The sequence below is a fragment of the Anneissia japonica genome, unplaced genomic scaffold (assembly GCF_011630105.1).
Source record: "Anneissia japonica isolate Jap-2015-1 unplaced genomic scaffold, ASM1163010v1 scaffold287748_len1686314_cov196, whole genome shotgun sequence".
NCBI lineage: Eukaryota > Metazoa > Echinodermata > Crinoidea > Comatulida > Comatulidae > Anneissia > Anneissia japonica.
Window position 1 is genome coordinate 1,208,725 of NW_022727190.1, and position 26,475 is coordinate 1,235,199.

The 26,475-nt window shown below is 33.2% G+C and overlaps 2 protein-coding genes across 2 annotated transcripts; both read right to left on the reverse strand.

Moving 5' to 3' along the window:
• Nucleotides 1-397: 397 nt before the first annotated feature.
• On the reverse strand, nucleotides 398-3,279 carry LOC117113607. The gene is made up of 2 exons (XM_033257000.1): nucleotides 2,977-3,279; nucleotides 398-1,413 (listed from the first exon to the last, which is right to left on the reverse strand). Exons 1-2 carry the CDS (start codon nucleotides 3,103-3,105, stop codon nucleotides 1,222-1,224), a joined length of 321 nt encoding a protein of 106 aa, XP_033112891.1. The 5' UTR covers nucleotides 3,106-3,279; the 3' UTR covers nucleotides 398-1,221.
• Nucleotides 3,280-5,993: 2,714 nt separating this feature from the next.
• On the reverse strand, nucleotides 5,994-26,475 carry LOC117113569 (thrombospondin type-1 domain-containing protein 7A-like). Its single transcript, XM_033256939.1, has 22 exons — nucleotides 26,084-26,475; nucleotides 25,658-25,882; nucleotides 25,175-25,441; nucleotides 24,452-24,649; nucleotides 22,758-22,973; nucleotides 20,632-20,799; nucleotides 19,168-19,350; nucleotides 18,600-18,752; nucleotides 17,985-18,188; nucleotides 17,178-17,305; nucleotides 16,417-16,567; nucleotides 15,763-15,999; nucleotides 15,147-15,409; nucleotides 14,080-14,263; nucleotides 13,459-13,571; nucleotides 13,005-13,150; nucleotides 12,411-12,511; nucleotides 12,150-12,281; nucleotides 11,629-11,745; nucleotides 11,168-11,230; nucleotides 10,827-10,905; nucleotides 5,994-7,166 (listed from the first exon to the last, which is right to left on the reverse strand). The coding sequence occupies exons 1-22, from the start codon at nucleotides 26,454-26,456 to the stop codon at nucleotides 7,082-7,084; spliced, it is 3,786 nt and encodes a 1,261-aa protein (XP_033112830.1). The 5' UTR covers nucleotides 26,457-26,475; the 3' UTR covers nucleotides 5,994-7,081.

Below are 26,475 nucleotides of genomic sequence, written 5' to 3' on the forward strand. Positions count from 1 at the left end.
TGGGACCCTTTCGCACCCAGCTACGCCGCTCAAGACCACTTACAATTAAAAACCACATTCTGCGACGGCTATCTTTTATCATTAGCTGTTCCGTCCAATTAAAGATTCCCTTAATTTAGAGACCATGAGTTTGGTGAACCCAACTGATACTTTCCCCTCCATGCTACAGACCACTATGAAATAAATAGTAATTTTAATGCAGTTTTCTACAATAAGTTATGTTATATATGACTTACACGTAGAAATAGCCAATGCACTGTTTGTGTACAGTGTTTTGTATATTGAATGACGATAAGGTTAGTGGCTATGTTAGTAATATTGTAATGGGAAGAAAAGTTGATGTCTGGCTACTAAGAAATGTTTATTTAAGATTAAATAAGAGCATGCAGTTACTGTAAAACCATTTTAAAACATTTAATTTAGGCCTATTATTTTTAATTTCCCTCTAAATAGAAAAATCTAAAGACCACATTTAGTGCCCAGGAGTCCCAAGTATCCTGTAGAGTCCAGGAATTGGGTCTCCTGGAAATTGGCATGAAGAACGCATTCTGGTCCGCAAGCAAGCACAAATCTTCCGAAATAAAACATCTCCCGCAAATTCATGATGATATTTGCATGCTTTTACAAGTTTTATACTGTATTATCAATTGTCTCCCAGCAGTTACTGTCAATCATAATGATTATTACCACGCACAGCAAAATATTTAGATGTCATAAGAAAACTCACTTAAACAGATCTCTCGGATGTGGATTTTTATAGGTTCCTAGTTAAATACAATATACATAAATACATTTTAAAATATATCACATACAAATGTAAAATTCTATGTGATTTTCAGTTTCTTGTGTTGAATGTGTTTTGCAGCAATAGGCTCACTACAAAACATACGGTATTCTAGTTGTACTACGGACGGTCTATGCTATAGTTAATTTGCATATTTTCGAATATTACTGGACTTGCTCAATTTCAGTTTATATGGCGTCTCACAGGCAATGTGCAAATCCCAGCAAAATTACTGGAGAAGTAGTAGGCCTACAATGTGTCTCGTCAAGTAAGTCTACTGTAGGTAGGTAGGTAGGTAGTCTACTGTAGGCCTAATAGATGCACGTTTTGACCGATTGTGGCCATGTGCATTCCTGGTAAATATTGCACTATTTTGCTTGACACATGGGCAAAATACAAAATTCTCCTGAAAAGCAGGATCTTTTCCAGATTTCACTCTAAGGTAAATCCTGTAGGACTACACCAATCTCGTCTCCATTATTGGTTTTTTTACTTCTTGAGATGACGGCATTTTTTTCAGTGTTGTCATATTCGCGACACGTGAAATCTAAAATTATGACCACGATGAAAACAGCAGTCATGAAGCATCCAACGGTTATTGCGATGATGTCTGTCCTTGAGAGTGCATCCTGAAAATCACCAAATTCAAACATTAGCATTGGGTTAAATCTGAGTTTCAATAAAATCGCTACACCGTCGCTACAGTGTTTGCATCGCGATTATTGCGTCCCCGACGCAATCCACCAACCATACATCGACGATAGCGTGTAGCGACTTTATGGAATCAAAGCTTAATAGCTCGAATTAAACCCTGTGTACACTATCAAATTTTGTTTGGCAAAAACATGTGACATGCCTAAATATGGTCATGATGACATCACATCATGACCATGTATAGACACATCATGACTATATAGGGGCATACAACTATTTTTTGTCAAATAGGATAGTCTGGACAGGGCTTTACGCTAGTTTATATTTTGGATTAGGGCCTATGGCACACTATACTCTCTGTGTTGAGCAAATAGATGTTTTGACAAAGGACGAAATACTGAATCACAATGGCGTTTTAGTACCAGTCTTTCCTTTTTTTGAGTTTGCATGATAATAGGCATATGTATTAATGACCTTTTACAATTGAAAATTGAAATGAACAAACACTTCTCTTGTTATGTAATGCACGAGTTTTTATAGCCCTTGCGATTTTTGTGAAAGCCTACGATTAGCACAACCCGAATTGTTCTAATTTCTGTTTCATTACTTATTTTAACCCTTTGAAATGAGTAATTCAATGTTTTACTTGAATGGGGTTTTCTTTCCAGTTGAAAGGGAAACCGCATATCGATGATGAGCACAGGGATGATGATCAGGGTAATGTACCGTACGTTGAGGATGATGGTAAGGATGTTGATGACGATGATGATAATGGCGATGATAATGATGAGCATGATGACAATTATGACGAACCTTGTGACGGTGATAATGTTAATGATCATAATGACGATGATTACAATGACTATGATAATGAACATTTATCTTATGTGACTGATGATAATTGATTATGAAGTGGACGAGATATTTTAATTAGGCTTATTATCGGGTTTCGATCGTAAGGTTGTGTTTAGTTATTGCTAAACTGATTTTTACCACAATTTTTTTTATTGTGGGGGGGGGGTTGTTTCTCATTCTTTAGCATGCTTGACTCTAGCCAAAGTGAATATAGTCAAGCACAGTGCTAAACTGACCGGAGGTGTCTCCTGTAGGCACTTTGGTAAACTGATACAAATGAAATGTATGTTCTTAAATGGCCAGCTAACAATGGAGGACATTATGTGATCATAATGACGATGATTATGGTAATGAACATGAATCTGATGTGACATGATAATTGATTATGACGATGATGGACGAGATGTTTTAATTAGGCTTATTATCGGGTTTCGATCGTATGGTTGTGTTTAGTTATACCATGGAAGAATTAGTTTGTTCCTCCTTGGTTATACAGGTGGTGTCTTCTGTAGGCACTTTAATAAACTGATAAAAATGAAATGCACGTTCTTAATTGGCCAGCTAACAATTGGACAAACATTGGTATTAAATACATTTCTATATCAATTAAATTTGTCAAATACGAATACCTCGTTGCTGATTAACTGATGTTTCAATATACTGTATTAACATCATCAACTTACCGTAGAATTGCCATCATCAATATCAGTTGTATTTTCAGTTGTATATACATCTGTGACATTAGAATGTGTCAATCCACAGACTATTACTAAAACTGTCAGTTTAAATACTAGCGACATTTTCAAAAACATCAATCGTTTTTCAAGTTACCATAGGCTTTTTTAGGCCTAGCTATTAGGAGAAGAAAAAACAACGGTCGATGTCTAATAGTAGTTGAGCAAAATAAAATATTTCCCAACGACTACTGGTGTCGCTTATTTCTACGGCAGCTGCTAGGCCCAATCCGGGTCTGATATCAATAAATTATAATGTTACATGCCTTGATTGGCTATTATAGTTTATCGGTAAGGGTTCTAAACTCATCTGCATAAACAAACGTAGATTAAAACAGTAATGTACAAGCTCCTGTTTAGGGTTCCTGTTGTGCGGCTAGGTAAACTGGGTATTGTCTACAAAACAGTGAACTTTACCCACTTATATTAAAGTAGTCCTATTCTGTCACCATTCTACGTCATCATTTCAGACTATAATAATTGAATAAATACGATGCTCGTGAATAATTATGACACGCCGTATTTATTTGCGCTTACTGTGCCTCACAGAATGCACGCACGGCGTAGACCGCATCATTTCTGATCACCTGAATTGACATTTTTACCCATAGGCCTATAAATAATATTGTAACAGATAATTCATGTAATACGTGGCTACTTAAAAGGGCTACTGTTTCCCGGATACACCACGTTAGCATATACTCTTCGAACAATGACGAATGAAGATAAATATGATAATATAACAGATAAAAGGACAATAATGTAAACTAGGCAGGTGTGTATTATCACATAGTTTAATGACATGAAATCTGACCACTCTAACAAACATAAATAAAAATAAACTATTAAAAGATGAAGTAATGCTTTATTTTAAAAAAAATGACATTGTATTCGTGTTTTACAGTTTGCTACAACACAGAGGAAATTGATCTTCACCCATGTTTATGGAATTAGGCTATTGCAAATATAGTTAAAACGGCGCCAAAACATTCGTCAATATTCAATAAAATAATTAGTAAACTTGAAAAAATTGCATCAAATTGAAAAATGTCTTGAAAACTGTCTATTTAATAGGCCTACATATTCCTATAATACAGTACTGATAGACCAATGAAAGCTTAAATATCGCATCTATCTTTCTACATCTTTCCTCCAAATCGTAAATGAATATTTGCGAACAGGTTTCAATGGCATCGGCAAAGAAATATAAAAAGGGCATAGTTCGTTCCGAATTTTTTTGTGGGAAATGATAGTTTAAAATAAGGAAAAATACCGTACGCTATGAAAATTCGTACGTAAAGTTTTGTCTTTACATCGATTGAGGCCTAACATTGATTATTCAATATGATCCAATTCAATTAATTACAATTTTGGAATACTTGCACCCTGTCAATGAATACAACAATATATACTGTAGGCCTAGATGTTTTAGAAAATTGTTACTAAAGTTATTGCCAAAAAAATAATCTGTCATTGTAAACTTCGGGAAAATTACGCGTATATTCTAATCGCATATCACATATTTGCTAAAATTTATTTTTATGATTATACGACGATTGCGGGTATTCACCAACTATTTCAATTACATCATATCTAAATATAACTTTATCGAACGTTTCAAATACGAGTACAGGTCTCCTTCCAATTAAGGAACACCTTTGGACCGGGGTTTTCATGGTCTTCAGCCTCCAATTAGAATAATAAATATAAAAGAATGTTAATTTGTGATCACAGAAAAGTAGTCTTTAATGGGAGGGGTCTTTAATTGGAGGGAAACATGTATGTTCGAAACTGTTCGAGACGAAGACGAAGAGTTCGAGATCGACTATGGTTGCTATTAACACATATTTTTCAATAGGCATAGTTAAACAACAAATTAAATTACGGTAGTAACTAGGTTTTAAAAGTATCTCGTGATTTTAAGTATAAATTAGCATACAAAATTGCTCAATAAAAATATTTGAACTTATTGTTCGTGGAAAAGTATACACACAGAATGTAGCAGAGTCGCTCACATTAAAAACATTGGCACAAATATAGCGAAACTTGTTTCAATAAAAAATATAATATTAATTTGAAATAAACCAATAAATAGGTTACCCAGTATATATCATACACTGCCATAGGCCTATTACCCTGTATTATGCAATCAATAACACAAACCTTTTTAGTATGAAGACAATACATTTAACCTTCACGATTGGATTCGATACTCATTTAAAAACTTTCTACAAAAATAGCCACCTCATTAGCAACGAAAGTGCACAATTGCACTCAGTTAAGTTATGACGTCATCATTTTCTGCGCAAAATTGCCATTCATTTAGACGTCACCTTATTCTGTGTAGCACTGTTGACATTAGTTATACGTTTTTTGAAATAATTTAATCTGTTATTCATATGTTTTGTTGACTTTTCTTCAACAATTTTGAGAACGCCAATCAGGTTTAACTGAATGCCTTCGATAAAAACCCTTTATTATTGCTTTACATTAACGAAATATTTAAGAGATTTGATGATTTCAGTAAACAATTGTTTGATTAAACATGCCTTCATTTGTTCCTTCGACTTATAAATATTTGTTCTTTGGCAGTTTAGGTCTGTTTCAAAGTTATCTCTAGCATTGCTAAATTAATTTTTCATCATACAAAAATAATAACCTAAAACTATCAATTTATATTCTGACAATTTACTAAGAAAATATCATTTATCAAAAGTAAAAATCATCATACATCTAAATTTATTAACACGTCTATAATTACAATAATATGATAAATATATAAAACAAAGAGCTGATAAAAAATTTTATTTATATGTGGATAATATTAATCTATATTTTCTGTTGCTTTCAAACATTTAAATGTGAGTTTTATATACATTGTCAATCAAAACACTATAAAATGTATATATTGCGCTCCAGTGTAAAAGTGACTACCATTAGAGTGACCACATATTGCTGAAACAAAGTTGGAAAAAGTATTCCCAAGTGAAAGAACATTACCTGGAATACCTACAACATTTATAAAGACAATATCAGTAATTCAGAATTTAAATTAAAAAGTTTAAGTTCCAATATCATATTGTGTTAGTTTTAACTATTATACTTATATTCTATTTTATGTATTTGTAGGTTATCATCAGCAGAAAAAACAACAATAATCACTTTAGTAGGACTGGAACGCAGCATGCATATCAACACTTAATGCTCAATTGAAAGTTCAACACTATTTAAATAAATAGGCTTCTGATAGCAGCAAGAGTATACTTGCACAAACTAGGGTAAAACTCTCTAAACATAGTCCATTCTTGGGCAAGGTGCTGTCAGTCATTGGTCATCTGTCAAAATGTAGTACCGATTTACTAACTTGATAAAACTACATTCACACTGTACTTGGCATGCCTGTTAAATAAAATGATGTATCTTAACACATTCCATTTTACAGAAAAATTCCACTACCAAGACAGCATAGAGTACATCTGCACAAGTGCAGCATACTCAAAAATAAATGTAGACAACAACACCAAACTGAAATTGGTAATCTGAAGTTTGGAGAAATCAGTTCAAGGAGCCCGTATCTGGGCGTTTGGATCGCAGTTGGTGATCTTTTTCAACTGACTGCTACATTTGTATCACTTGATTCAATAAAAACAAGAATCTGCATTGGAACAAGATGAATTTTCAGAGCTGAGGGAAAATTTCCAAGAACATCCAGCAGCCAGAAAATGGCTTAATGTAAATTTGAAAGTAACCAGTTAAAATGAGCATTGTTCTACAGTACTGCATTGCCCCACTGCAAATAGAATATTTTGATTGTTCCCTAGCTGGGCATGCATCTTTATATTACTGTTGCATTCTATATAAGAGGGTCATGTGTGGAATATTTCTGCTTTGTCTAAATTCATTATACATGAACCTTTTCAAATTGATCTTTTTGTTTTGAGGCAGATCGTGTGTCTAGATGCACCTACTATACCATACAAGGAATTTTAGGGCTTTATGTAGAAATGCCGCTATTGGCTACAATAAAATTCCATATAATTTTATGTTCTCTTTTTTACAAAGCTGTGACATCCATCTTCTCCTTCTCCGCAATCTCAGCCTCTTTGGCTTTCTTCATAAGAGCATTTCTTCGATGATTGCTGCGGAAGAAAATAGACAAATTTCAAATTTTCACAATTTTATGTAGTTACAACTATGAATTGCATTTCTTTATCTTATTCAGTCAGATTTGTAGCTCAAAGGTATGAGTGAAATGATCAATAGGGCCTCTCAAAATGTCTGTGATTTTTAAGGTAGGCCTACTTTATTAGTAAAGGAAGTATATGGAAGCTCCAGTAAGGTATGACAATACAAATGATTCTTCCACTTTGCTTGAAGAAAACAGAAGAAAGTGAGTATATTCAAAAGAAGTTTTCAATTTTCCCCATCGCAAAATGTATTAATATAATAAATGGAGAGAAATAAAAGCTTAGTTTTGAATATACCAACTGGTAATAATTAATACATATGAAATGGGGAGAGTTGGGAGAGAGGGTGGGTGGGTAACCATTTATATGCAAATTACTGCTTTGTTAAATTTCAAACTAAAAATTATTTTCGGCATAATTTAATTAATGTTAATTTGTAGGCGCTTATTACAGATATAAAATGGTAGCAGAAATGGAAGTGTTTTTCTTTTTTTATAAATATTAAATAATTAAATAATTGTGCTTCATAAACTGACACAAAAACACCAAGAAAACAGAGGTATTTTGACACTTCTACAGAATGAGAAACCAAAACATTGCAGGGTGCTCCATACCTTATTTACTTTCAATATATAACCACAAAAATAATAACTTGGAAAAAAATTTCTAAAAAAACTAAAAGAAAATCAACAAAATAACTCTTACTAAATCACCTTTTTCATTACAAAACAAAGATTTAAATGAGTAGGAAAGTTCAGATGCTTGCAACATAGTATATTGGAGTACATGATATCAATTGATGCAGTCAGAGAATCCCAACACATTCTACATTATATTGAATATAGGCTGGTAAATCTTATTCAAAATAAATTAACTAGTACTATCGAGCTGCAATAAACGTAAAGCGTGATTTCTGTAAAATTGCTACGGAATTTACACTGCAATCATTCTGAAGCTGTTCCCGATGCAATCAGTAATGCTCCCAGATTTGACTAACCAATAAGCACTGCAAACACTTGTTGGCAAACCATGGACCTATTAATAAGACTTATACTAATAGGTCCACTGCGATACCATGTAGTGATATTATGGGTACCAGCGTTAAATCAAATTTATATTCACACATTTCCAAATATATGCATGTTAATTAATATTTGTAGTACACAAAATGGATCATCATACAACAAATAAAAAGTCTGATTACGGTTTTCTTTAGTAGTCTGATAGATGCGCAGTTTGAAGATTGTGAATGTGGCTCAAAACAAATGTGTGAAAAGTTACCTTAACCATGGAGGATAACATGTATAAACCTCCTTGTTTTAACTAATTAAGGGAACATGCAGGATAATGTAATATGCTAAAAAAAATTTAATACAAAAATACATAAAAAGCCTTTAAATTAAACCTTCTGCAAAACGTTTAATGAATACAAAAGTGCATGAAAAAAAGCTTATTAGTATACAGTATATTTACACTTGTATAAAAAAGTGTGCCTCAATCAAGAAATCAAAACATTTGGTATAACAGGGGTTGCTGTGATTATTATGCTAATGGTTACAAATCTGTGATGATGAGAAAAATGCAGTGCAGAAGATATACGGTAATGTGCACCTATTCTCCTCTTGAAGCTTGCCGCTGACCGCTTTGTCACGCTATGATGTGTGAAAATATTGAAATGAGTTAGACGTTAATTGATCAATCTCATTTATTAATAAGCAAGTCAACAGAAAAACAGAACATACAATGTAAGTAATGATTATAAATATACATCAGTCAGTGAAATACATATTTTTAAATGATTCAATTTGAAAATATTGAAAACTTTTGAAACAAACTCAGAATAATGTAAAACACTACATTTTACTACATTTTTATTTAAAATTCTAATAATTTATATTTAATTTTTTATAATCTTGAAGTTTGCTTCCAGTTTTTTATGTTCTTGATTAAGTATTTTTATTGAATTTTACATTTCAGAAAATATTTGAACAAAACCAATCAATCCAATTAAAATTATAATATTTATATTTTATTTTTTTTTTAGAATTTTGAATGAATGCTTCTATTTTTTTTTTCTTTTTTGGTTTTTGATTAAGTATTTTTATTGAATGTTATATTTGAAATAATATTTTAACAAATCCAATCCAATTCAAATAAACATGTTTCGTTGTTATGAATTTGGATATGAAATTACGTCTGTTAAAAACAAAAGATTTCAACTTTCAAAATTAATGTAGAAAATGCTTGCATTCTTTAATACTATAATTTTTTACTAAATGATCATATAATCTACTCATAACCACTATATAATCATTTAATAATTTCATAATGATCATATAATGTTCACATAACTACCATATGATCACTTAATGATCAAATAATCTACACATAACAAATGATTACTTGAAATAACATAATGATCACATATGAAACTTAGTTGTATATATAATCACAACATGATCACTTGAAAATCACATAACCTCCTTCATGATAACTTGGTATCACATACATAATCACACATAACCATGAGATGATATCTTGATAATTACTTAATGATCCTGCTATACTTACCCAACACATGATCACATGATAATCACTAAATGATCATATAATCTACAAATGATCACTTGATAATTTACCAAATGATCACATAATCTACTCATGATCACTTGATAATCACCAAATGATCATATAATCTACACATGATCACTTGATAATCACTAAATGATCATATAATCTACACATGAATTGATAATCACATAAATGATCATATAGTCTACACATGATCACTTGATAATCACTAAATGATCATATAAATCTACACATATAATATGATAATCACCAAATTATCATATAATCTACATATGATCGCTTGATAATCACCAAATGATCACATAATCTACTCATGATCACTTGATAATCACTGAATGATCATATTATCTACACATGATCATTTGATAATCACATAATAATCATATACTCCACACTTAATCATCACATTATCACACATACTATAACCACTACATGATTACTTAATGATCACTTATAATCTCCACATAGTTATCACATCATATAATCACATAATAATCATAATCTTCACAATAGCTATTCACTTCAAAATGGCATTGTGATTCATCAAATGATTACAGAAAATCATCATTAAGTCTTTAGACTGAAAGGTTATATATTAATAGAATTTCTTCAGCAGTTTACTATCTCTTAAGATGAAACTTCATATTCAACCAAAAAAAAAAGAATCCTAATATGAATGATACATTAATATGAAAAATACAACATGCCATGCATATGGTACAAATAACCTTTAAATTGTAGTCCTGCAATCTGATATCTTTGTTAAGATTCGACCAAACAAGGGTAGAATTTAATAAAAGTTGGCTTATGTGTGATCTTTACAACCCATAATTTGAATCATTAGCTATAAAGAATCAATTTATACACTACAAATTTAAACTCTAACATACTGTATTTACATTATACATTTCGGTTTTTTTTTTTCAATAACCAATTATGCAGTTAACAACACTGAAATTAAAGTCAAACATAATAATATGGAAATCACTATTACTTTCAGATACAAAAAAATATACATACCGGAATATAAGAATACAAAATACAGCAAATACAATAATCAGAAGGAAACAGACACCTATGACAATCCATATCCAGATATCTAATTAAAGAAAAAAAATACACGTTTTAACATAGCTGTCACAAGTAATGGTGGTATAGTAAGTCAATTGGCCAATCACAAGAATGTACATTTCAGTATGTTTGCATTTTCATCATGAACCCGTATAAATTCTGGATAAATTCTGATATTAATCCAGCTGACTGCCACCTATAGTAATTCAACAGACTCTTAACTTATGTCTATTTCATCACAAGACTAGTTAACATTTGAAAAAAACATTTCTCAAACAATGTTTGCTTACTTGATTCGTCTTCATACACACCACTGCTGCCATTATAACTACCATCTGCTTTGCATAATCCACCTGTCATTAGAAAAAAAAATACAAAAATGGATCAAAATAGGAGATAAGACATAGAAACAATACTAATAATACATGTTGGTTTGTTGCTGGTTTTATATTTTTGTGGTTGCATATATTTTGGTTGTATGACCAACTTAACTAATATATCAACTATAAAAAAGATTTGCTAAAAGGTATGGAGCACAGGTTAAATATTATTACAGATGGAATGCTCAAATTGTTGAATTGTTTTTTTATTCAAATTCATATATGGCACATTAGTTTAATCTAACTAATTTAACAGACATTGTATATAGTAAAATATAATTATAGTATACTTTTGCATATATTTAATAAGTTCTTTGGTGATCAGAAACAAGTCATAACAAATATTAAAGAATAAAAAGGACAAAACTAACTTGTATCTTGAATAAAACCCTTGTTGCATTCACACTTCTGATTTTCGCAATAGCTGAATAGCGGGCAATGCGAGTCCAGACGGCACCCCTTCAATGGCAAACAGGAGTTGAAAAACACTGACAAAGATGAAGAATGGTAAATAAATATCTATTTAAATCAACATGGCAACCACCTAAGTGTCACTATTATTAGAGAACTGAAAACAAATGAGATACAAATGTTTTCCTGTTATAGTTACTGTAGGTAATGATTGCTAGTACTAAGAATAAATATTTTAAATTTAGATACGAATCATGAATATTAGGAACAGGACGAGATAAGTCACCCTATCAATCACCCTTACAAACTTGCCAATTACAAACTCACCGCCTTAACATACATAGTCGCCCTAGCAACCACCTCTTAAAAATTTGCCTATTACAAACTCACATTCTGAAAGTACAAAGTTTCCCCCTAAAATTTCTCTTTTACAAAACTCACCTTCTATTTTTACAACAGATCAAATTTTGGTTCAACTTACTTTGGAAACCATCTAGGCAATTACACTGTCCATCAACGCATTCTGTAAATGGTGCTTCACAAGCATCGGAGCATTCCATCGCAGATATTGGCTTGAACTTCTCCATACATCCCCCTGTCACAATCCTTCCATCTACAATTCAAAAAATACAGTTGTATACAGTATGTGCAAGTTTTGGTCACTGCAGTCATGCAGAGAATTTAAGAATAAGATTTTTCATTTTGTTTGCATTATAAATTTAACACTGTTTCAAAACCTTACCTTGGTCTTCACACCAGACGTCACGTTTTTTGGTTTCTATATTCCAGGGACGTGTATGCCAAGTGTATACTGGACAAACTGCTTCCATTACTGGACAGGTTCTGTAAAATAAAATAAAGAACAATCAGCTCATTATTTTATCACTTTAATAATGTCCCAATGATATGGAACACATCAACACATTCGATTAAGCTCTGTGGCGTTTATTAATATGAAATAGATCTTCAATCACAGTGCATATTTTAGAGTGTTGCAAAAAAAAAAAATCATGTTTGGTGCAGCGCTAACTCAAGAGTGGTACTTATTTGAGGAAGGTATTGATTAGATCATTACAGTAATTCCTTGCCCCGAAACCTAGACTCAGAAATACCAGGTTGGTCTCCAACGGAGGATAGTTTCTACCATAGTTTAAAATTTATGTAAAGCGCCTAGAGAGATCTGTGATCTATTAGGTGCTATATAAATACAGTTTTATTATATCAATAACTACTGTAGAATAGTCTCAAAATGCTGGTAAATGGCACATTGGTACATGATACTTTCACTCAATTAATATCAAGGTATTCATTAATACTGGTAAATACTTGGACCAACCTTTCCTCTTGCAAAACCTCAGGGCACTTGAGGCCCCCTCTTGTAGCTTCCTTAATGATAGATCTGGTGCGGACTTTCAGTGGGATAGTTAAGCTGGCGTCAAAGCAATCTCTCACACAAGGGCCAAATGAACTCCAGTTCGTCACCTGTAATAAGCAGACAAAGCCAACCTCGAAATCACAGTTTGGCCCCAATGGAAATAAGTTTTTTATGATTGGGTAACCCTAGGAATTAATGTCTGTTGTATATTATATATCTGTTCTTTACTTTTGGTTTGTACTTAAGATATTGTTTTATGATTTAATTCTTGAATAAATTGAAATTAAATGATACTCTCAACACCTACTACATTTTTAATGGCTCACAACTTCAAATCAATCCTTTGTTTTTACAAAATACGACTATTTAATGTCATTCATTTGTGAACATCATCATATACTTTTGTCAATCCTACCTGACAGTCACCAGGACAAGGTCGTCCGCAGTTTTCAGACGTATGGATATCAAGCTGGGTCCTATTGGCTGAGGACAGCTCAAACTCCATGTCTGTTATAGCTGAGGGATCATCTGACAAAAAAGCATGAAGGATGTTTAAGAATAAATATGAAGTAAATTTTAAAAAATTGGTTTATGGGTGCCTTGTATCTTCCAGAAATGGTACAATACTATCTGGTCAGTACACAAAAAATGTCATAATCACAAGTAGTATTTTCATTGTAATCATAATACTGTTGTTATTTATTATCTTAATCACTGTCATCATCATCTTCAATCATCAATAATAATTGGAAGCTTAGGATCGCAATAAAATAATCTTAGAACAGGTTGCTGGTTCATGACTGTCCTGCTATAGTTTTGATCACAAAACACATCCTAGAATTTAGAAGGTAAGATCTTTTTGTCTTCATGTGCACAGATGAGTTTAACTGACAATATTACGTCCTAGATATTACCATCATCGTGCAATTGAAAAATCCCTCATATGAGAAGAGTTGAACGTACATATGAAGCTACACATATGATCAATTCCAATGTTAAACATACATATCTACATTCTAGCCAGGAGGTTACTCACTGTTCGAGAGCAACTCAATCAGACAATCTCTTTCACTACCAAGTGGACCATCACTTCTTCGACATTCAATTGATCTTGTACGCAGTCCAGAACCGCAACTCATTTCCAGGCTGATACTGCAGCTACTCCACTCCCCACGCTTGAACTTGTACTCAAAGCATGGAACAACATTGCACGGCATGGTCTGTGTTCAAAAGATACAAACTCAACTTATACGGATCATTCCACAACTTCTAATAGCATGCAAAACATTGCACCTTTTTATTCCCCTATACCAATTATTGCCTGCGTGCAATACGATAACTGATGATGGTAGTAGCACTGCCGAAACATGTCTTGTTGGGCCGTTAAGGCCTCAAATATACAAAATAAAATATAGACGTCGCCTATGCTGAAGATACAATCTGTTGTGTTGTTTCTGAAAATTATTAGCTGTCTGCTGTTAAATCATTCTTTTTCATAATTATGTTGAAACAGCTTAAGTTTTGTAATTATGATTGATAAATTTTTATATACTTTTTAATTCCAATTCTCATTCTTGACAATGTTCCAATAAAGAACAAAACGTAGAATCAACTATGGCCTCACGTCCGTCATTTTTCGGAGTCACCATACTCGTATTCTATTAAAGTTAAAATAGTTTCAGTTTTTTTAGTTTCTGATCAATTACAAATTTTGCTATGTATTTATTTTGTTATTTATTTTACATATATCTATTTATTATTATTATTTTTCTTAGTTTTTGTATTTCACTAAACTTAGATAATTGCTTTCAGGTATTTTATTTGATTATATATTATATTTGGTCTATATTATTTATAATATTGTATTGTTATGTTAAACTGGATGAGTGTGGTTCAGACTTTTTGTTATAGTGATTAAGTTCACTTTTGGTTCCCTGCCCATTAAATTTATTGTATTTGTGTTCTGTATATGTATACCAACATTGTTTTGTACTATGTTTTATTGCCGAATAAAGAATAAGAATAAGAATTTGTTGATATAGATTCAGTGGGGATATACATATACAATTATGCAAGCATTCATTATAATCATTATATCATTACCTGTACAAGAGAATGAGAGTTCTTAGGACAATTTCTACCCAGTCCTCTACTCTCCATCAGAATCACACGCTCTCTGAACTTGTGCCCATCCATTCCACACTGCTCGTTGCAATCAGACCAACTGCCATAGCGTCCTAAAACACAATCCTGTGTACATTCAACCTCGCAATCCTCCATTGATGCCACATCAGACTCACCGCATCGTTTAACATCGTAGTAGACACCAGCATTGTCATGACAACTTATTGTTCTTTGTCTTGTACCTACAAAAAGACATATTAATTGAATTTGTTTGTTTGCTATATGTGCAGGGATGAGGCATTAGAAAGTTTATTTACGATTGGAATGTTTAAAATCCAAGAATTTATGAAGACTATTATTATTGAAGATGCTTATGAAGAAGAAGATGATGATGATGATAAAAATGATGATGGTAACAATAAAAAGATTTATGACAACTAAATTGATGAAATTATAAATGTAGATATGATGATGATGAGGACAACAATGATGATGACAATAATGATTATGATGACAATAACAATGATAATGATAATGATGGTGTTTATGATGATGATAATGATCACGATGATGATTACAAAAAAAAACAACTCACCCTTGCCACAATCCCCACTTAGAGGTTTACAAGTCTGCCAATTTCCTATTTCCAATGTCAATGTTTTTTTTATGCAGTCTTCCACACTGCAAAGCAGACTTTCCTGCAGTGAGCCACAAGGCAGTCCCTGCGGTGAAGGCTGACGTACAAGTGTTCTGGTTCGGGTCTTCACAGAATCCGGAAGGCATACCATGGGGCACGGAGTGAAAGCAGACCACTCTGACAGCACGCAATCACCTAAATAAACAAATATTCATGATTATGACATTTTAGAATATTATGTTCTTTTTTTCCCATTTTCTTTTTATAATTTAGAAAAATTAAGGGCATCTGGCCACCTGTGTCTCCCCCCCCCCCATGGACCATCCACTCATCTGCAGTGGTTAGTGACTTTTGTTAACACATTTAAATTTATTACTGCACACACCGTCATACCCTGACTTCCATAAGACATGATGAAATATTGAAAACATGCAAATATTATAAATTTGTGGGAGATGGGGAAGGTCGCCCTGATTTCCGGGAGACTTTGACCGCTGTTTTTGTTTTGTGTTTAAAAACTTTCCTCTCATTCCTCAGTTTAACATTCAATTTGAACTGGATTTTTTATGTACTTTATTTGTGTTTTGATTTTCCTACGACCCTTGCTCTTACCAGTACATGGTACACTGCAGGATATGCTAGTGTCTGGTCTTGGCTCTCGTAATTCACATTCTGTTTCATATTCTTCTCCTGCTCTACAAGTCACTGATCTTCTTTGCGTTCCCATCCCACAATTGCTATTGTCTGGCTTGCATGTGCTCCACTGTTGGATAAAAGAAAGGAAAATTTATAGTTCTTGAAGGACAAAAGGATAAAAAGTTTGATTGTGGTGTTGGCGACAGTGGTTTCTTTACTTCTTTTGCTATCCCTCGACATACCTAACTATACTGTTTTTTTGTATATTGTATATGTTTAAATGAATAATAAAAAAAAATAATAATAATAAAATAAAAAGATTTGAATTTGTAACACAGAATAAACTCCAGATAATGACAGAGTGGCTATGACTAAAATTAATTTTTAAAATTTGCATATTGTATATTACTTTGAAATGAATATAAAAAAAAAATAAATAAAAAAAATAAATTTGAATTTGTATGAAAAGAATAACTTTCAGATAAAGAAAGAGAGAGAGGATGACCCTCAAATGAATTTTTAAGATTGAGATTTGCATCATAAAGTAACGGTTGTAAATTCTAACAATATAATAACATTAAAAAATATAAAAACAACTATAAATTAGATTGATCAAAAATTCATAGAGTGCCAGATGTAAATATAAATAAAGTATGTTGCAATATTTTCATAAGACTTCTTCATTGCCTCATAACAGCACATTTAAGATGACCTGTAACCAAAATAAAAGAGTGTACCTCTGAAACATCCCAGGAGAAATCATCACATGATCGCACTGTGCACACAAGTGATTCTGTCAATGGTGGACATGATCGCCCTCCTCGTTTTGATTGTTTCGTGATTGTTCGACTATGATTTCTTATTCCTAAACAAAAATTTATAATATCATTGAATCAAAAGCAGTAATTTATAAATTAAGCTAGAATATAAATCAATATTCCACCATATTCAATTATGTAAAATGATCTAATAATTAATATACATACATATATATATATATATATATATATATATATATATACACAGTGTACATACACATATGCCTAACACATTTATATACATGGAATACCACAGCAGTGTTGTCACGACGCCAGGTGGCGCACTCTGTTGTCAACAGGCATTTGTTACCGTTGATTATGCCTGAATGACTTCATAGGCTTTCTGGAATAGGCATTTTGAAAATCTAATATTTTACCATCAAAATGTACTTAAAAAACACAGAAGCTTGAACTATAATATCGAACACACATTTAATCATCAATTAAAATTTACAAAGAAAAAGTAAGATACATCATCTTAATAATTACTTTAGAATTTGGGATCAATGGTTTGTCAGTGAGGAAAATGGTGTCCGGTTGAACGCTTTTTGCAACGATAGCAACGGAGTAGTATCACATGGTATCGTGACGTAACACTGTAGTACTCTATAGATTCGTACAAATACCTACATACATAGTATTTTAAACAAAACTTGCACTGTGTTTATAGCATTGCATTTATAGTGAGCACTAAACTCCATGATAATTATATATTCCGAATCTTACCATCCCCACAATTGTGTGAACAAACAGACCACTCGCCCCAATTGGAAACCTCGCAATCTTGTGGGCACTTGATTGTACATGATTTGTAGCTGGCTGGAACGTTAGCGACTTTATCGCAATGGAACTCTGGTACATGAACGCCATCGCTGCGCAGACATAGAACTGTGCGATGTTTGAGTCCATCCCCACATAAATTGTTTCCCTCTGTGTATCATAAATGATAATCATAAATTATTTATATATATATTCCTGGCCTTGTTCTAATTGTCAGTTATTAGGTTTGACAGCCAATCCAGAAATGTCCATTCAAAGAATAGTATTATCATTAAGTATTGAAAAACCTTTTTCACAATAAGACCGATCCATCTCTCTATCTGTAGACACCATAGCTAGAGATTCGGTAGGGAATATTTATGCATTTCTGCTACAAAATGTAAATATCAAAATTATAATATGTACAGTATTTTGGTTTCACCGTAATCTACTCTTAATTCTTTGCACATGGACCTGACAAAAACGCACAAGGACCCAAGGAGGTCCCCAGCAATGGCGGCACCAATAGAGAGCACCCTTTTCTAACAGGATTTTTCTATACAAATATAAGCAAGAACCTACTGTCACCAGACGGAATACAAGTTCGCCAAATTCCTTCTTGCCACATGTAAGTGTAGTTAGGTCCTTCACAGGCTTCAGCGTCACGGAAGTCACGAGCAGAGATATGAGGGCAAAGGTTAAATTGATCATTTGTGTAATCGTACGCAATCCCCTCTGGTAGAGAATAAAATGGAAAGAATAGAATGTCGTTTATTTTCATCTTCACTAATATATTAAATTTCCAAAAATATAAATAAATAAAACTAAAATCATTAAGAATAACATAACTACCAATATGTACTACTTTAAACAGTCCCACAATAAACACTGTCAGCAATATAAATTCTGTGTTATAATTGTTCTTAATTGCTTAAACTATGGTATCTGGCTCACTAGTTTAATTCCATCAAACTATTCTCATTGAGTCAGAGTAAGAGGGTTATCTTTGAATGTACCCTCTCATATCTTTGAATATAAACTTCTGTACATAAGGTGGTTGGGTACACTTTGCACAAAAATAAAAATTGTTTACTGATTTTGCATGATTGGTGTATGTGTTTTCAAAACATTACAGTATTTATGTTGTTACCTCCATTAATAAATTCTCTGCTCCTAATCCTACAGTAATCTCCATCTACATATTCTCTGCAAAAGCTTCTTTGACACGGTCCAAAATTACCCCATTCAGTCAGGCCACAATCCCCTGCACACGGAACAAAACATTGCTGACTATCAGTGGGCGGAACATCTCGCAATTCTCGCATGCAAACGCCTATACAGGGAAGATAAAAAGATAATTTTCAGTTATTATTTTTTTTATGTTTAAATTGCCATGCACAACCGGTTTTTAATATTTGGTTTATTTATTTCATCTTGAATTAGTGTAGCCAGATCTGTAGAATTACATTTGTGCTCATTTATGAAACAGCAAAGGAAATAAAATCAAACAATACATATTCAACATGAATCACCAAATACAGTATGAAATAATGTTTTATAAGCAGGACTGAGATAGTGATAAAAATAGGAATATAAGTAAATTGCCTATTATATAAAACACTAGATCACTTCATTAAAGATTACAATACATACACAAAAAGGAATTAGTCATTAGTTAACTTTAGTCAATTACTATAACTCACTTCAAAATGAACCTTATCAGAAGAAAAATATTCAAAATAAATTTAAAAAAACAATAAAATAAAGCTGCTATGAAATATCATTAATTCAACAATAAACAAATTAACATATTTAGGAGGATGACGTATTCAGCAAATTTGATCATTTGTCACCCTTGATGCTTGAAAATAAAGTTTCCTGAGGAGGAAATATTTTTGCTACATTACGAACCACTGACTTTAGGTTTGAAAGGTGACCACCAAAACCATTATGTCACAAAATTTTAATAAAATAAAATAACAATTAAATTGCCAAATGACTGATATCATTAATAATATATGAAATAATGATATATGATAATAATATTATAATTTGGTATAATCAGCTCTCCTGCAAAACCTGTCATAAACTATACAAAATTGTTAAAAAGGCAAGCAGGTAATATGTGGGTCAAGGCAAGCCAGTAATGATGTGGGTCATCTTAATTTTTATTTTATTTTTTTTATTCCGGTATAGGAACATAAATAACATTCAGCAGTACAAGACTGAAATGACTGAATTTACAATATGAAAACAATATCTTTGTGCAATAGTGTTTTACTTAAGAAATATAAGTTCACATTATATTAGAAGACAATGAAAAAGACGATGAGATGTCAAATTTTATTCAAAACATGAATAATAATATTTCAACACGTCCACGGGTCTTCTTCAGCATGCGTCTTTTTCATTGAGTTATGTATCTAAGGAACACATGTGGATTACATCATTATATATATATATATATACAGGTTTGATACATGCTTAACTAAACTTTATCTTTTGATGTATTTTTATAATTTTTAACCCATATGTAGTAAGGAAGACCAACCTCATGACATTATTATGACAATAAAGAGTATCTAGATATTTGATAATTGGCATTGATACTTGCCTATATCAAACTTGCTGCCATCGTTTCTAATGCAGGTGACATCTCTGGTTTGTAATCCTATTCCGCAGCTGCTTCCGATGTGCTCGCAATCCCGCCAATCACTGGTGTTCCAAGAGTAGCTGTAGCAGGGCTCAATATCTGTACAGTTCTCCACAGCGGTGATGATACCTTTATGAACACAATATGGTAATTAATTCTAGTTAGGGGCTAGACTTGCTACACATCTCTAATTATAGGTTTTCCCAGTATTAGCTAATTTTGGAGAGCGCCACCAGCGACGGAATATATCGAGAAGCTTTTATGCGAATTAGAAAAATCCAAGAAAAACTATACTATGAAACACCAAGCAAATAGGTAATATGGAATGCCATTGGTGCCAAAATCGATTTAACAACAAAGATTACAGACTGGAGCCCAGTCTAGTTAGGGGCCTTCACTTGATATACATCCAGACCAAATGGCAGGAAATAGTAAAAAAAAACCTATGTTGATCTATGATGCAATGCACTGATGATGATGATGATGATGATGACAATGATTATTATTAAATTAGTACTATAATCTGCAAATACGATTGTCTATACTAAAGTGATTAGTCTGAGTTCAAATCCAATGAGCTTTTATTATTTAATTTTCTAATCATAACTATTTTATTAACCCTTTATTTTAATTTCCACCTGGGTTTTGTTTTTCAGCGCACAGAAATGATATAACATATTTTGCACATTTTGCAAAATAGTTTTCTACAAATGCCATGTATTATTATCAATAAGTGTATCCCGATTACCATTAGCATGTACTGCACAGAGAGAAATATCTCCTTACATTATCTAATAGTACAAATATAATATAAGGTATGATCCAGGAGTCAATGTCTTAGGATATGTGTAGATATTTACAGCCTATTATTATAGATGGGAATTGAAATTATGATAACAAAATTTAGATTCTCTCCATTATCAAAAGGAAGCAACAAAAACTATATATTGAGCAGTTGAAAATAAATTTGAGACAATATGCATTATGGAGCCAACATTCGACGTAGTCTGAATTTGAACCCATTTTAATTTCACAAAATAAAGCCCGGTTGCCATAGATACATATGGCAAGTCATTTGTGGTGTTGTAGATTAATGGTCTCTGAAAATTTGTGTAATAATGTCAAATCTATTTTCTTGAAAGCACAATACAATATAGCTGTGGCCTGAGATAATTTGTATCACTTGAAGTTCAGTTAATTATCTGGTTTGTTGCATCTAAGGTAGCCTAGACCTAGTTTCACATATCGCTACTCAAAAGAGGGCAGTTTTAAGTGCATTCTCAGGCTAATAGGCAACACCTGCCTTTTAAATCCATCACAGCTTATAGTGGGCAAGTTCTGGTACGGTGGTCAAGGTGGCAGGCCTACTGTAGTTTTTCATATCACACTCAAAGCAACAAAATTAGGTAAAATCTTGATACTGCCTGGACCTAGTTTCTATATTACTACTAAAATATTGGTGATTCGACTGAATCTTTGGTTAGACATTTGTGCTATAGTTATTTTGCTTTATCAATCTATAACTTGTTTCATCATCAAACACCTTGCCATCTGTTTCAGTAAAAAAAAAATCAATTTTGCCTGTTGTTCAAATATTTATTATTTTGTTATGTTCATTTTCATATGTTATTAGGTGTTTATGATCTTTTATATTGCTGTAGTAGTTTATTATATTATGATGGTAATCAGGCTTAAAATACACTATTGTTTGTGGAAGCAGGTTGGTGCAGTGGGAACGGTTTGGTTTCCCAACCTCGAGGTCAGGGTTTTAATCCCTCGCTGTGCATTTCACTTGTGTCCTTGAGCAAGGCACTTTATCTATGTTGCTGCTTCACTCCACCCAGGAGTATAAATGGTACCTGGTGGGGTTGCCTGCTCCTGAGCCAAGATGGCAGCAACACATAAGCATGTGGACCAAATGACCAGGGAAAAATATACAGCACTTTGTATCTATAAAGAAAGGCATTATATCAACGACCAGATTAGATAAGCTTAGATTACATTGCTGGAATGCGCATAAAAACAATGGTCTACTAGAACAATAATCGAGAACAATTATTATGATAAATATTTTATTTTATAATTACCATTCTCATCAGATCCATCAGGGCATGCAGCGCCACCAAAATGCGGAAGTGTGTTTATACGTCGGGTCTTGTATCGTGTGCCGCTTCCACACAGCACACTGCACTGAGACCATTCACTCCACATACTCAGTTCACAGTCTATCGGGCAGATCACATTACATGGACGGGAGACATTCGGTTTCAATGATACATCGCACAATGAGTCGTCATGGGGAGCTAAGGATGGAAACTATTCTTGTTCAGCCATATTTATAAAGTAATAACACCACAGAAAAAAAAAGGCAATGACATTCTGTCATATCTAGGGCTATCCATATATCAATTGATAAACCTTTTGCTGAGTGGATTGAATAATAATAATAATATAATAATACTAATAGTACTAATAATAATAATATTAATAATAATCTCAATTATAGTGAATGCTTTTGCTTAAATAAAACCATATAATAATATATAATGCATTCTTTTTGCATTAACCAACTCCATATATTGCTTTCATTTGTATTACAATACTCCATATCATTTTGTTTTTATACAAAACATATTAAAAAGTACTAAAATTATCTGTAAAGTATTTATAGTCTATTAAAACACGAAGGACATAATTTTATTGAATCAATATAATACTAGTGATAAAATTGAAAGCATAAATATAGTCTACAAACAGGGCAAGAGTGACCTACCTGTATAAAATCAAATTGCTTTCCAAGTTTGACTTTGAAGTTTATTTTGCATTCAAAATTTTGCAAAAATATAATTGTAAATACAGATTATTTATTCATCTAAAAAAAGCACATTTGTGTATAGAAAGCCTATAGAAATTATTTTACAGTGGTTTTTTTGTGTCCTGCGAAAATGAATTAAAAAACATACAGTATGTGTAGCTCGCCAACCATATATGGCTCGAAAACACCTTGTTTTTAACGGCATGACACTGATTACCTGTATAAATGTCATATATAAAACTTTACATAAAGCGGTATAAAAGCAGTGTATGAAGATTTTTGGAAGTCTGAAATTGAAAGATGAAATCAGCGGTTTGATCATTTTTGGGAAAAGCGCTATATAAATGTTATTATTATTTACTATTATTATTATTATTATTAATATATAATAAATGAATTTATAATTGTAATTTGTGCCTTATTTTCATCCACTTTAATTCGTCTATTACCAATTTCTTATATACAGCATATTCAGCTAATCTCAGCAAAAATCCTTTCTATCCTGGTAACAGTTATATTCTCGGCTAGGCCTAGCTGTACGTCAAGCCGATACGCAGTGCGGGCTGCAGTGACTAAGGAAAGTTTAGTTTTTCTGAGCATGTGCAGATTGTGCTTATCTGGCTCATTTGCATAACAATACCGCATATAAGGCTAATTCAAGTTAGACGGCTTAAACCAGCCAGCTTCCTATCCTGGTAACAGTTATAAGTCCTTGGTTCTATTACAATGGGCACTAACTGCATCATACGACAAATCAAACTTTGCTCCCAATGAGTGCTAGACGGCGCAATGCTGCCTGCTGATTGTCCGTTGCATTGTGAACGAATTGTCATTAAAAGCGATCCGTTGCACGACCGCCGTGCCCAGTTTTAGGTTCATTTTTTTAGTCTCATGTATAGCACAAAATAATAATAATAAACTGATGATTATAAAAGAAATGAATAAAATATTTAAAATAAAAATTACCAGATTCCATCTCACAGAGCACTTTACGAATCTGTGTTCCATCCGTGTGTCCACAAGTCCCCCGAACATTAGATACACATGTTTCCCATGGATAAACTTGCCAATGGTAGCTATTACAATTGTCCCAGTGGGCACACACTCGTGTTTGCTGTAGCTCCTCCTCTGGATGACACGGTTCAGCAGTCGAATTTGATGGAGCTAAGAGGAAAAAAATATTTATTTTAAATTTCTATCATATACTTATTGAGTTTTTAATACTAATGCCCAAGATTTATATACTGTAGCACCAAATCTAAATCAATGATTAAAGGTGCTGAGCGTTATTACTCCGGTCACTGGATAGCATATGGCAAACCAGCACAAAGTGCAACCTTCTCTGCTCCCCGAGGAATATACATAATCATTTGCATGTACTCGGCGCACAAAACTAGTATAATCAATGCCACAACATCCTACCAGGGTTTAACTTATAGCCTACTCCTGGGTAGAGAGAGACAAACATACTGTACATAAAGTGTCTTGCCTCAAGAGACTTGCACATTGAGAGTTTAAAACCACTGACCTCAAATTTGGGAGACCAAGTAACAACTGATGTACCAACTGCTTTATGTCTTTTCAATTTGGAACAGTCGTTATTTACACATTATGTTACATATTTCAGTATAATTTAGTATTATGGATTAAGCACCACAATAATATTGTGTTTTTTTATCCACATCTTACATAAAATTTCTCTGGTTCTCATTTGTCTTCCACCAACAGGACCACAAGTTTCTGTGCAAGGACTCCACTCAGACCATTCAGAGATCGCACATTCATCAGGACAAGGGATGCTACACGACTGCCTCCGCCCTGGTTTCACCATTCCACTACAGTTGGTGCTTGGAAGGACTTCGTTGATGGCGCTTTTACAGTAGACATTGCGAGATTGAATTCCAGCGCCACAGTCACTAAATATTCCAGTTGTGGGAAAGCAACTTGTCCATGCACCTACAAGGCAATTATATATCGTTGAATTTGATTGAAATATTTCTTTCTTAAAGAGCTACCAAAAAGCATACACTGCAGGGCCAATCACTATCTGAATGAACATGCTGAAAAATAAGTCTTCGGACTTCTGTGGATTATCCTTTGTATTCACAACAAATAATTCGAACCCAACCAAGATGTCGATTGATAAATTTCTATGCTCGAAGATCCACTCACCAGTATGCCACCATGAGCAGTTAACAAATTGGCATTCCTTAAAGTCCTCAGTAGCCTCACACTGCACACCTCCATAAGCAGGTGCTCGCAGCACCTTGCGTCTTCGTAGATGGTAACCACCGCTGCCACAGCTCTTTGAACACGGTGACCAGTTCTCCCATTGACCAAGTTCACAATCAATTGGACAATTCACTTCGCAAGCAAGTCTGTTGGTCGGTTTGCTATCTGAAATTCAAGGTCCATAATGTTTATAATGAATTACAGCTGCAGAGTTCAAAGATCTGGAGCAATTCATTTTATCAATATTTTAAGGGATGGGGAGTGGGGTCTTGTACGTTTCAAATAGTTGCATATTGGTTTTGTGAGAATGATACTTTAAGGAACTGAAAAAGTTATATAACAACAATCATTTACTGGTCTCATTACCTGTGCAATAGTAATCATTTACTGGTCTCATTTCCGGGTCATTTGCATTAATGCAGTACATCTGTCTTTGACTAACACCTGGGCCACAAATACTGCGTTCATCAAGAAGTCTACACGTTTGCCAGTCAAGGACACGCCATGTAAACGATGGACACAGCTCAAGCTGTGAACGATCACACGCCTTCTGTTCTACCATATGTGGACAACTCTCGCCACCAAATTTTGGATATTCAGTGATTTCACGCGTCCTCGTCATTACTCCAGTGTTGTTGGATCCTACGGTGTAACAAGGCTTGGAGCAATTACCAAAAGGCTTCCACGAAGATACTTTACAGTCGCAAGGCAAGTGGCAAATTTCTCTTTTTGCTGGCATCGGATTTTCTGAGTATAAA

Excerpts from the sequence above, each read along its gene's own strand:
- LOC117113607 (XM_033257000.1), bottom strand. The coding sequence starts at position 3,105 with ATGTTTTTGAAAATGTCGCTAGTATTTAAACTGACAGTTTTAGTAATA. Across the intron at positions 1,414-2,976 it reads TTGATGATGGCAATTCTACG|GATGCACTCTCAAGGACAGA; the intron begins GTAAGTTGATGA and ends GGTGATTTTCAG.
- LOC117113569 (XM_033256939.1), bottom strand. The coding sequence starts at position 26,456 with ATGCCAGCAAAAAGAGAAATTTGCCACTTGCCTTGCGACTGTAAAGTA. Across the intron at positions 15,410-15,762 it reads AAGTGGGGATTGTGGCAAGG|GTACAAGACAAAGAACAATA; the intron begins GTGAGTTGTTTT and ends GTCTTTTTGTAG. Across the intron at positions 7,167-10,826 it reads TTTTGTATTCTTATATTCCG|CAATCATCGAAGAAATGCTC; the intron begins GTATGTATATTT and ends TTTCTTCCGCAG.